The 13275-nt window shown below is 41.8% G+C and overlaps 1 protein-coding gene across 4 annotated transcripts in view; it reads left to right on the top strand.

Moving 5' to 3' along the window:
- trim9 (tripartite motif containing 9) overlaps nt 1–13275 on the top strand; it is a 49993-nt gene that overhangs the window by 12994 nt on the left and 23724 nt on the right. For 2 of the 4 annotated variants that reach the window (XM_074661779.1, XM_074661777.1), the window contains exons 2-3: nt 3719–3814; nt 6037–6180. In XM_074661779.1, coding sequence (XP_074517880.1) covers nt 3719–3814; nt 6037–6180 — 240 coding nt within the window. The remainder of the gene's footprint in view (nt 1–3718; nt 3815–6036; nt 6181–13275) is intronic. The other 2 variants (XM_074609658.1, XM_074661778.1) reach the window with 1 other exon arrangement.

Genomic DNA, 13275 nt, shown 5'->3' with positions numbered 1-13275 from the left:
TGAAAACAAGTATGATATATGACATGTGAGAAAAGAAGCGCCTGTCAGATCTCAAACTGTGAAGCTTTGGTGTCAGTCCCATACTGCTCTGCAACCATTTGGCGCTAAAGTCTGTCCGTCCATATGCCGACCTGCCGGCCATGGCACTGTTGTCTCCACCGAGCAGGAAGTAGCCGTAAGCGGTGCAGAAATAAAACAGCCTCTGTTTTCACGGCACGTTTTGACCCGGTTTTGAGGACCGAGCTCTGCAGGCTCTCGAACAGACACTGCGGAAAAACGCCTCCAGACAATCAAGTGCTTTTCATTTCATCTGCTCTGTCACTGAACGCACGCTGACTGTTAACTGGGCGAGGCGAAGGCAGGAGCTCCCTCAACGTCCATCGCTGCATCACAGGGAGGAAAATGAGAAAGCTGAAAGAGAAAATGAACTCTGATTTAGGACAAGCTGAAAGGGCAGGTGTGAGTGACCTGGCTGATGTGTGATGAAACCACCAGAGTCAGAGGGAGCGTTTTGGATGACTTGACTGTGATTGGCAGGATCTTAAAACGATGAAGTGAGATGGAGCTGGATTTCAGAGACTCAGGAGTAGTATCACCTCAGAAAATGAGGCTGACCCGGAGTAGCCTAGGGCACGGTCAGTCACACATGGGCAAAATCAACATTTACCTCCATTCTATGCGAGCGAAGGGGCGAAAAAACATTCACTTCTGGTGGTGAAGCAAATTTGCAGTTCAACTTTGGTAAACTTTCAGGCAAATTTGTGCATGTGTGACCTTTACACATCAGGAGACAAGGATGCAAATTGTTTGTTTTTTAAATGTTTTCCATTCACATTTATATCCTCTTAGGTAAAATAGAAATAACTTGAAAGAATAGTGTGGCATTTTGGGAAATTTGCTTTCTTGCTGAGAGTTAGATGATAAGATCGATACCAATCTGTTCATTAAATATGAAGCCAGCAGTCAGTTACCTCAGCTTAGCATAAAGACTGGAAACAGGGGGAAACTGCTAGCTGTTTCCAATCTTTATGCTAAGCTAACTGGCTGCTGGCTGTAGCTTCATATTTAACAGACAGATATGAGATAGGCCTATATCTTTTCTAAGTCTCAACAAAATGAATAAGGATATTTTTCCAAAATATTAAACCTTTCCTAGAAAAAGAAAGTAAACCCCTATCAAAGCAGAAAATGTTCCAACTTCATGCATCAAAACGTTTAAGTTATATTAATTGATTCTAGCAAGCTAAATTGTGAAACATTTGCTGGTTTGTTCTTCGTAAATGTGAGAATTTTCAGAATTTTTCTGTTTTATTACTTTATAATTTTAATACCTTTTAGTTTTAGCTGGTTGGTCAGACAAAACAAGAAATTCAAAGATGTCACCGTGAACTTGTGACAGGCTTTTTTCAATATTATTTTACATTTTATAGACTAAATAATTTGATAATGAACACAAAGGCTTATTTGTCCTCAAAGTCTGTCCATAGGTTTTTGAGATGTCCTTGTGACAAACTAACTAACTAACATGGGAAAAAACATAAAGTTTACATCTTCTCATTGATGCAGGTCTCTTGAGACGTTGAAATAAGAGTCCCAAGTTAACAAAGAGGAAGTTTCTTACAGGAAAGTTTACATTTCAGTCTTTGCTCAGCTGTCCCCTCGGTGCAGCAGTTGACTCATGTTAGCGGCAGCTGTCATGGTTTCCCAAACGCTGGGGTCAAAGGTCAGGTGTTGGCCCCCGCAGACAGATTCCCATTTGACCGGCCAACGTCAGAGACCAGGAGCTGCGTTGACACAGAGATGTTTTCACAGTGTTTTCCACTGTATCAGCTAGTTCCAGCTTTTATTGCTCTCTTCCGGAGTTGAAGTGATTTTTTTTTTCCCTTTTTGCCCGATACCCTCTGTTCCTCCCAGAACACAATACGCTCCCCAAGTTGACGGTTGTTCACTCAACCAAACGAGGTTCCCACAGGGTCAGGCCGCGTCCTCTCGCTCCGTCACCTCCTTATTCACACAACCTCGCCCCACATACATGAACAGCCCATCTCTTTTCCTCCGCTATCCAAACAGGAGCGTTTGTGTGTCATCGCACACATCCAAAGCAGTGGTATTTTCCCATCACATGTACAGAGCTCTGCTCCGCATGACCAGGGACTATAATCCAATAATAAGACCATGCCCAACAGTCAAGTGCTTTATTAGACATAAATCATCTTAGTTTTGAAATGTCATTTTTGTGTGTGAGAATAAAGCTGACAGCTCATTTTGTCTCCGGGGTGAAAACTTTGACTCTTCAAAATGTCAGTTTCTCAGCAGCGATGAAAAGCAGCTTTGTTTGTAAATTGAGTTCATCTAAAACTTAAAAACTGACAAATTCAGAGTTAGAAGATTTTCACAGCATGTATGCTGCAAACAGGCTGTTTATGTGACTGATACTTTGAACTGAACGGGCCACACTGGCCTGGGAATCTGCATCTAAAATAACTTCAGCTGCTTGGAATGTCATGCTGTGCTCCCGCCATGTGTCTTTCCTGTCAATCTTCCCATTTAATATATTTTCTTACATGGTTTGATGTTTCTGCAAAAAACATGATGTGGGGTTTAGAGTTAAAAAGTCAAATTTAATATTCTAAAAAATATGTTTGAGCCTTTGGAGTGGGCTGTGATAAAGCATGTTACTAGGGCTGCAATGATTGTTATCATTATCAGTTAACTTGACGATTATTTCTTGATTGATTTATTAATTGTTTGGTCTAGAAATTGTGTGAGAAATGGCTAGTTTCAAACTGGTGTTGTCCAACCAGCTGTCCAAATCCCAAAGTTATTCAGTTTACTATCAAATAAAACAGAAAAGCTGCAAATCCTCATTAAAGAGTGTTTGACATTATTGCATGAAAAGGGACTTTAGATTAACAAAATGAGTTGCTAATCTATTAATTGACCTATCATTTCAGCTCTATATGTTACCATAAGGTTTTATATGATTAAAGAGGTTGGCTGAATTGCCCCAAACATAGAATTACTTTATGTTAGATGAAATATTTGTAAATGCCCCTGAGCGCAAGATGAGTAAAACAATTTTTTGTAAATTTATAAGAGAAAAACATCAAAAGAGTGGATTTTTGGAGTATAGCACTTCCTGTTGGCTATAACGTTGCAGTATGTCACATAGCTGAGTGTAACGCCGAATTCACAACAGAGCAGCGGCGAAGTGCGGCGAGCTGCCATGCAATGTCCAAGCTCAGCGAGCTGCGACCGACATGCTGCCAAGCTAAAAGTTGGGAAAAGTTTAACTTTTACCGGCGAAGAACAGCCAGAGAGGACCCGCAGACAATCAGTAAACAGATCCTGTGACTCCTGTGAAATGTTGACCTATGTTACAAAGAATTACACATGAACACGCCTCCTGACTGCAGAAAAATTAAATGATTGCGACGAGCCGCCCTTCGCCACTGCCTGGTGTGACGATGTTGCCAGTTTGCATCCTGCAGAAGGGCGTCTGCCCAAAACGTCCGTGCATGAGTGAATCCTTAAATTGGAGTCTTGTCCCACTGATGATGTTTTATATTTTTGGTCCTGATGACTCAGCACTTATAGCATCTCTATATAATGGAGTGTTGATTTATTGTTATTCGAATGCAGTACAAACCCATAAAACTGCAGTGCTGCTGCTGCTGCTGCATCTCTAATGTCCTCTCTCTGTGCTTTCTCTCCTCAGGGTCAGCTGTCTCAGGCTCTCACCGGCCTGTCAGACCGAGCCACTGAGGCCAAAGAGTTCCTGGTTCAGCTCAGAAACATGGTGCAGCACATCCAGGTACTTAAATACACACAATCACATTACAGACATGCTGCTGCTTTACCCGCTGCATCCTCTTGTCTTGGCAGTTTGTAACACGTCTCTCATCCCCATCTGTGATCCCAGACTGCCCACTGTTAACATCTTGTAATCCCTGGCATTGTCCAGCCATAATGCTGCATATGACAGGTGGGAAATTACCCTATTTATAGTAGAACAAAAACAGCAACACTCACAGTTAAGCTGTTTCGTTCAAATCTGCCTTTACAATCGATTTCAGATCAAAGTCCTTTCTTTAATGTGCATTTTTAACACATGAAACATTAAATTAGAGTCAATTAAGTAATGGATGTTTTAGCATGCAGCGTGTACTAAGATATATTAATGGTGAAAATGATTTCATATGTGGACACAGACTGTCAGGATACATATAAAGAACACTGTAATCAATAAAGGCAGCTACATTCAATGAAACTGAAGCATCACCATAGTAACAGCAGCAGAGCAGCTTTCACTTCTTTTCCACGTGTGAGCGAGGATATTGATTTGAAATGTCTCACATGTCTGCTATCACATGTACAGTACTTAGTGTAAGCACACTATATTGACCAGGAATAGATTTACATGCTCGACGGCCTCCCGCTGTGTGTGCGGTGGAGACAAAGCTGTGGTCGGCTTAAGAGGTCGATTAGAGGAGGAAGGTGGGATTAGATGCCCCCGTTGATTATCGTCACACAGTCAGATGGCGCTCCAGGGAGACCCATCAAGGTGGGAGATGCTGGAGAGGAGAGGAGGCGAAGGAGGAGGAGTGGAAATTTGGGATGTGAGAAAACAAATTCTTCTAGGCGTAATTGTAGTCAGTCATCTCATGGTGCTGATGCTTCATGATGATTTTATCCACCCACCTCGTACGATGGCGAGCTACTGGAGGAGACGTGTGAATGAAGATGCATTTTTAAAAGAACTGTTCTCAAAGGAAACATGACGAGTACTCAGGGCTGAGCAATAATACAGTTTATTACACCACTTTGTTGAAAACTTGTTTCGGATTTTTTGGTCAACTATTTCTTTATAGCAGGCCGTTGCTATGTATAACAGACCGTTGCTATGGGCGCAACTTCTGATGTACGACTCTGGCGGACCGTTTTTGTGTCAAATTATTGATTTCTTAAGTAAGTAGCCGTGTAATAAGCGGGATAATGTACAGCTAGCCGGTGATTGTTGTGAAATAAACCCCTTCAGGGTGATGCAAGACACCTCTGCATCGCGTCGGGGTGCCGCATCGTCCTGTCGGGGTTTATTTCACAACAATGACCGGCTCGCTGTACATTATCCCTTACATGATAATTTATCATCTTTCAACAAAATCATATCCAGATGAAATCATATATCGAAATATCATGATTATTCACAATGACGACACAATAAACGACAGTTACATTGCTTAATATACACTCACCGGCCACTTTATTAGGTACACCTTGCTAGTACCGGGTGGTCTTCTGCTGCTGTAGCCCATCTGCTTCAAGGTTTGACATGTTGTGCGTTCAGAGATGGTATTCTGCATACCTTGGTTGTAACGAGTGGTTATTTGAGTTACTGTTGCCTTTCTATCATCTCCAACCACTCTGCCCATTCTCCTCTGACCTCTGACATCAACAAGGCATTTCCGTCCACACAACTGCCGCTCACTGGATATTTTCTCTTTTTCGGACCATTCTCTGTAAACCCTAGAGATGGTTGTGCATGAAAATCCCAGTAGATCAGCAGTTTTTTAAATACTCAGACCAGCCCGTCTGGCACCAACAACCATGCCACGTTCAAAGTCACTTCAATCCCCTTTCTTCCCCATTCTGATGCTCGGTTTGAACTTCAGCAAGTCGTCTTCACCACGTCTAGATGCCTAAATGCATTGAGTTGCTGACATGTGATTGGCTGATTAGCTATTTGTGTTAACAAGCCATTGAACAGGTGTGCCTAATAAAGTGGCCGGTGAGTGTTAATTGTATCGAGATATAAAATTACCTATATCGGGATAGAAGATTTTGGCCATATCACCCAGCCCTACGAGTACTATGAGTCTTATTATCTCTATATATTTCAGTGTTCATCCTGCTATTAAATTGGATTAGATCATCAGTATCTCCTCTGCTTTTGGTTTTGTATATTGTATATTTTCAATTGTAAGTTTCTACTGTTTATTTTTTTTTTTTTTTTTTACGATGCGTTATTCCTTTCAGCCTTTGTCTGTTGTGTTGCAGGAGAACGGAGTGGAGTTTGAGGCCTGTTTGGTGGCGCAGTGCGACGCCCTCATCGACGCCCTGAACCGACGTAAAGCCCAGCTGCTTTCACGAGTCAACAAAGAGCACGAACACAAGCTGAAGGTGAGTGAGCGTGAGCAGACAAACAAAATAGACATCTCAATAATATATGAGGTGGTGTGTTCATTCACAAGATGCAGCGTATTGTTGCAAAATCTGACCAGGACGGTAAAAAATATGCACAAGTGTAACGTGAATATTTCTGTTTTTGCATTAAACGCTTCCTGTTTGAGAAGTGGAACAGTCCATAACACGACTTTGCACAAATAAATGCAGAAATAGTTGTGATGAATTAGGTATTTCAGGCAAGGTTTTTAACCAAATGGTGGCCTCTCGATTGGTAAGGAAATCACTACCAGGCTGGCTCTACTGAACTGAAAGCAATTGCTGGCTGGAAGGACGGAAATTAATCTAAATGTTAATGGTTGGCTGTAGTGTCAAATGTATTATTATCAAATGTAAATTATTTAAGCTGTTTCTGCAGCTCATTGCAGGTTTAACATTCATCAACACAGAATTAAACAACCTACAAATGCACATTTTTTTAGATTTCGCATAAACTCGATTCCACTGATTTCAGAGACATAAAGTGCCACATTTGTCTTTACACCATCTTCAACACGTTGAACGGGCGACATAACAGAGAGATGGAGTCAACAGGACAGGAGGAGGAGGAGGAGGAGGAGGAGGAGGGAGAGATACATTTGTGCTGTACAGCATCCAATTTCACGCTTGGACGCTCTGTAGAATCAAGGTTTCACACGTGTAGGTGGTTTGAGAAGCGCAGCTTGTGAACGGCAACATGTGAACACACTCATACTGTACACTCACACACATTTTCTCCATATATGAAAGATTTAGATGTGAGGCATTTTATGGAAGTGGCTCATAAATCACTCACAAACTGAAAAACTCATTTTCATTTCATGCACGTATAATTCTCTCCAAGGAGGACCTGTCCCTCTTTGCGTGTTTTTGAGGTTTATATTTTCTTTTGAGAGGTTTATAAATTAATTTCTCTTAGATTTTTTCTTTTTAAACATGTCTGAATTGGGCTTTAATGCAAGGTAGCTTGAGGTAGCTTCTGCCTTTGTCGAAAAAGAGTCGATGCGCTTCATGGGATATGGAAACGCCTTTGCCGAATAAATTCTGGCATATTGAACATTTAACTCACATGACTGATGAGATGTTTCTGCTATTGCCTTCTTCCCGGGTATTCCCACAATGTGTGAATGCTTGTTTTAGTCCCCGGTCAACATGAAACATGGCCAATACTAGCTGACAAGAAAGAACAACTTGCCCAATTGAAACAAGTTCCTGAAGATCTCTCTCCGTTATTCTCTCACAGATGGTTAGATGTATGACCAAACCGACTTGTTTTGTTTCCAGTTTGCAACCTCTACTTCTTCTACTCTTTTTACTGGCGGATTACAGCCATGCGTAGCCTGTAGCGCCAACTTCTGACCAAACTAGGCTGTATCTGAATTTATTTGCTCCAAACCAGATGCTGGAAACTCTCCTTATTCACATTTCATTTCAAGTTTGCTTAAAATTCACTTGACAATTGAATGGAAACACGACTCATGACACTCTGAGCAGTGAGTCTTACGCTGCAAATATGCTCCAGTCAACCAAACCCGTATATATAAAACCTGTCACTCTCACAGCAGCTACAAACACTGCAAACTGTTACACTCATCACCTGCAGTGTCACAAATGTCAAAATTACAGCAGCCATTACTTATTTTTTTGCCTGCAGATGTAACACGCTGCGACATGTTAACAGCTGCAGCTCTAAACTGTTGCTGCTTTTATTGGTGTTGCTGGCTGGACTGGAACTGCAGGTTCAGAAACTGCAGAGTTGCAGAGCCTTCAGTAGTTTCTGGCTCCATTGTGCACGCTTAAAATGCAAAATCTGCTCCGCTAATGATTGATTGGCTGTTAAGTGATGGATGTTTAATGTGTGTTATTGGTTCACACCTCCAAGAGGGAGAAATGTTAATGTATCTCAGCGCAGATGTGATCCCTCCTGTCAGCCAGCAGATCGGCGCCTCCATGTGTCGTTCACTGAATGTTAATGGCAGAAAGACACATTTCTCCACGACAGATCTGATATTCTTTTTACTGTGCTGCTCACTCACTCACTCACTCGCTCGGGGACACTGCCGCCATCATAGGAGTTTCCCACAGAGCCGGTGATGCAAGAAACTCTCGGTTTCACATGTTCTGTGTTTCTCATCTGCTCCTGGAGGGCAGCGTGGATCATCTGAGGTAGATATCAGCCGGAGTAAAGGGGGGATGGGAGGACGTTTTCTGGAGAGCCCCTCCAGTAATTGGAGCCCCTCTGACACGGCCGGTCAATGGGACGCTTTCTGCTTCATTACCATGTGGCTCGGTGGCGGAAGTCATCCTGCTAATTGAATGAGACACATGTATGTCTCCTGGTGTTAATGCATCCCTTTGTGTATTCTCCAGCATCTCACATAGAATTTATTAATATAAAACACAGATTGTTGCATAAAACAAAATGCCAGCTCTGCATTTTATACGTGTCCAATTAAAGAAACTAATGAAGTGTCCTGATTAATCCTGCTGATTCAGTCACACTGAGCTCCTTTTATGAGGGGAAACCATAAACACATAAATTCAATTAACAACAATTTAAACTGCTGCCGCTGACTTGGCATCTCCTACAGAGCTTCCTGCTGCTCTCCGCTGGTCCTGACGGCAATGCCCGGTCGCCATGGTGACTGGGACGTGTTGCGCTTGTTGTTTGAAGCTGTGGAGGCGAGAGAAGTAGTCCTTAATAACATGAGTCAGGTTCCTTTTTGTGCTGCGCTTCAGGAGGACTGACCCTCGTGTTTATTCAGAGAGACGGCAGAGGAGGAAGGTGGTTTTACTGCAGTTTGTCACACTGAGCGAGTTACAAAAGCTCCTTTACCCAAACATCCAGTACATACAGTGGTGCTTTGGAATTTATTATAGCCAAGGCAAACCACCAAGAAGCTTTTCTGGGGGACCTGATACTTAATCTCTTTTTATATTTGGACAATTTCTTGTGGAAAAACAATAAAATTTAAATATTGTTTCTGATAAAGCATTAACGCAAATTAGTTTTGACGCCACTCATTTTTTTAACGCATTAATGTAACTTGTGATTTTTAGGTTCTAAGCTAGAGAGAAGATACTGACATCATATGAAACTAGAAAACCTCAGGAATCCATTGATACCAACCATGTCAAACTAGCTTGTCGCGAAGTCGCAAAGTTACGCTAAATTGTGGCGAAGAAAAGCTGGCATGGCCATGTTTAAAGGGGTCCCTTGACCTCTGACCTCAAGATGGGTACCCATGAGTCTCCCCTTTACAGACATGCCCACTTTATGATAATCACATGCCGTTTGGGGGCAAGTCATAGTCAAGTCAGCACACTGACACACTGACAGCTGTTGTTGTCTGTTGGGCTGCAGTTTGCCATGTTATGATTTGAGCATATATTTTTTTATGCTAAATGCAGTACCTGTGAGGGTTTCTGGACAACTTTGTCATTGTGTTGTGTCGTTAATTGATTTCCAATAATAAATATATACATACATTTGCATAAAGCAGCATATTTGCCCACTCCCATGTTGATAAGAGTATTAAATACTTGACAAATTTCCCTTTAAGGTTAATTTTGAATGGATAAAAATGTGTTATTAATTTGCGATTAATCGCGATTAACTATGGACAATCATGCGTCAATCAATTAAATATTTTAATCGATTGATAGCCCTAATTTTTTAGTCTTAAAAAAACCATCAGGATCAGCCTTAAAATCCCTTTATGTGTTATATTTATGAGCAACAGTCGAATGTAAAAACATAATATTGAGGACACGACCTCGCTGTCCTCATTTGTAACTACTACAGCCCTCTTCGTAGCTGATTTAACTTTATCTTTTACTGGCAGAAATTTTCCAAATATATTTTTGACTGATTTTCCTCCTTTCAGACAGACAGACATATCTCTCACTTTAATGTCAGTAAGATATGGAAATCAAATTACAAAGACATGAAGCTTGTTTGATTAATAATCCATCACAGTGAACTTTTTACAGGCTTCTTGATAAAAGTTTGCCACAAAGAGGAGGGACTGTTTGTTCAGGAGGAGTTCTTCCATTATAAAGTTTGATCAGACTCCGAAGTCTCAGATGTCTGAGCTTTCCACAAGCACTTGAATGCACCAACAGTAAGAGTCTTTGAGGGAGTAGTTTGATGTTTTGATGTTTAGGGTAATACACTTACTTAATAGCCTTCTTACAAAGCATTAGTTCAGAGGATTGATACATCTCATCATGTCCATATGAAGCTACAGCCAGGAGACGCTTAGCTTAGCATCAAGACTGGAGCAGAGGGATACAGCTAGCCTCTAAGGCTAACTAATTAACACGTTATCTTGCTGAAATGTAAAAACAAGTTGTGGTTTTATGGGGGGATATGTGCCGGATTATTTCTTGGCCAGACCAAGCCCCCAGGAAGAGCGTCAGGCTTTGAAGCAAATATTCGTAGTGGCCAAACCGTGGAAATTCAACTTCCATGTCCGTCACGTAATGCCATTGGGCCCCAAAAGACTTTTCCCATAGACTTACATCGGGAAAGAGACGTCTGTAAACCAGCGGATATTTTTTTCCCCCAGTACGAACACTTGAATAGCCCTTATTTAAATGATTAGGTCCTAAAAGTTGTAAAATGCACTAATTGTTGTTTTTGTGCTCCTGTTCATTTGAATGAGACCGAGGCTGGACCGAGGAGGGTGAAAAGAGGAGATGTCACGCGTCATTATCGAGTCATATTATTGGAGTACGACACATGCACAGTTTGCACTCGCCGAAATCGAGCCAATAGTAACGCACGACCGCAGCTCCAGTTACACTGCGCAGGTGTCATACCCCATAGCTCAAGTCCCAGCCTCTTTCAATAAGCTTTAGGCTGGACCGAGGGTTTTGAGACGGGGTTAAAGGAAACGCTACTGCGCCTGCTCTATGGGCCCAATGGATGCGGGAGATCGCCGCAAGATCCGGGTACTTCATAACTCAGCAGTCGAGCCATTTTGGCTTCATGCACCACTGAGAAACTCTCATAGGAATGAACAGGAGCTCACCTCAAATGCCTCCAAGTGACTTCCTGGAGTCTCTATTGGTTGGCTAGCAACCTCACAGTGGCGAGACTCCTCCTGTTTTTTGTATTGATTACACAAACAAAATAATGAAATGTTAATAAGTAGTGAGCTTTAGAGATGTTGGTAGGCAGATTTTGTTACCTTTGGACAGAGCCAGGCTAAGCTAAGAACCAGTGTAGCGCTTTAATGAGGAGAATTATTAAATATGATCAAACCGCTGTCAGTCCCTTTCACTGTATTTCATCTGGGAGATCCGAGCTCACGGAGTCAGCAGTGAACTGATGAGGAATTCTTCCGAGGGCTGATTAGAGAAACACAAAGTGAATCAGAAACTAAGACAATCTGCATCTTCTGCCACCGGATGCTTCGTCCTCTGGACATCCAGCCCGGCTTGTTTAATGAGCACAGCTGCAATGAGGCTATTTTTATTTCCACTGTAGTCATTTGTTGACCTCCCTGTTGACTCCTCGTCATCTGACTAAGCTGTGTTGCTCCGGGGTATCCCTGCTCTCTGGGGTCCTCCTCTCTCAAGCACTCAAACATGGGGAACAGTTTGGACTGTACAGAGATGAACTCAGGAAATATAAAAAAAACACTGGAGGCAAATATCGAATGATTAATTCTCTCGCTGTGAACAACAGTTTTTATGGCTGCAGTGGGATCTGCAGCGGAGACGATGAACATGAAATATTAAGACTGCTGCTGAGTTCAGTATCGGGGGATTATTCATCAGTATCTTTGTGCTTTCTTTGTAAAGTACTTGGTCGAGGAATCAACTTTCTGTCCATCCGCAGAAAACTTTTTTAAGGCTGCAACTACATCATCGATTAATAATTAATCATTTAGTCCAAAAAATGTGATAAAATAATAAACAGTGTCCATCCCAGTGTCCTGGAGTCCAAGGTGACGTCTTCAAACGTCCTGTTTTTTCCAAACGAACAGTTCAAAACCCCAAAATATAAAAACTTTTCAGCTCAAATCATTTTAGCCTTTTATTTTTGAGTTAAAAATGCAAAACAATCTTTAGTTCCAGCTGCTAAAATGTGCAAATTTGCTTATTTTTTTCAATTATATTATTTTAAATTGACTGTATTGGGGTTTTGGTCGCACTAAATAAGCATTTTCTGACATTATATGGAGTAAACGATTAAAAAAATGAATTGGAAAAACAACTGACAGATCAGTCAATAATGAAAATAGCCCTGACATATCTGTCATTTTGACCCCTATACTCCTTTTTACCATTGATTGCATCAAGGAAGTGAAGCTCATCTTTCCGTTGCATTTTCTGTGCGTCCGTGAGAGTAAGAGACACATTAATGGCGAGCAGGAAACGCCTCCATCCTCACTGACAGCTGAGTGTTGTTGGAAGTGTCGCTTGTCACTTTCTCTGACCGTCACTGCAGCGTGGAACGTACAGGAAGTGATTTTAATCCCTTTATTCATCTTACTTTCATCTTGTAACAGTTTGATTTAACGTTTCCCATCATAATCCCTCTTGTACTTCTTTTTGTCTTCCTCCTCATCTTACTATTCCCCCTTTCCTCAACCTCCTTTCATCCTCTCCTCTTCTGCCTCCATCCCTTTCCCTTCTCCTTCACTTCCCTCTCCCTGTCAGTATCATTAAATCATCTTCATGCACTTCCATAATGTCAGCCTGTCATGTATTTCCTGCCAGGGTCCTGACTGACTACAGCAGGCTGTGCTGCTGCTGCTGCTGTAGAGGGACAGGTTAGGTTAGGAGACTGCAGCCACAGCATCTCACAAGGCCAAAAGTGCCGCAGTGGCCTAATAATTACAACAGAAACAGATAGAAGGAGGTAATTTATAACACAAGGAGGCAGCAAAGCAGCCGGTCCTGCAGACTCGCTCGCAGTACAATATGTGCAGCGGATGAGATACTGGATAATATCCTGCCTTGTTTGGTTGTAGTTAGTGCCGGTGCACGAGTTTAATCTATTATTTTGTTTTTTATTTTGGTTCACTTTCTCTCATAGTG

Source organism: Sebastes fasciatus, chromosome 15 (assembly GCF_043250625.1).
Source record: "Sebastes fasciatus isolate fSebFas1 chromosome 15, fSebFas1.pri, whole genome shotgun sequence".
In the NCBI taxonomy this organism is placed as follows: Eukaryota; Metazoa; Chordata; class Actinopteri; order Perciformes; family Sebastidae; genus Sebastes; species Sebastes fasciatus.
The sequence above is the reverse complement of the archived record's forward strand: the minus strand, read 5'-3'. Positions and strand labels throughout refer to the sequence as shown.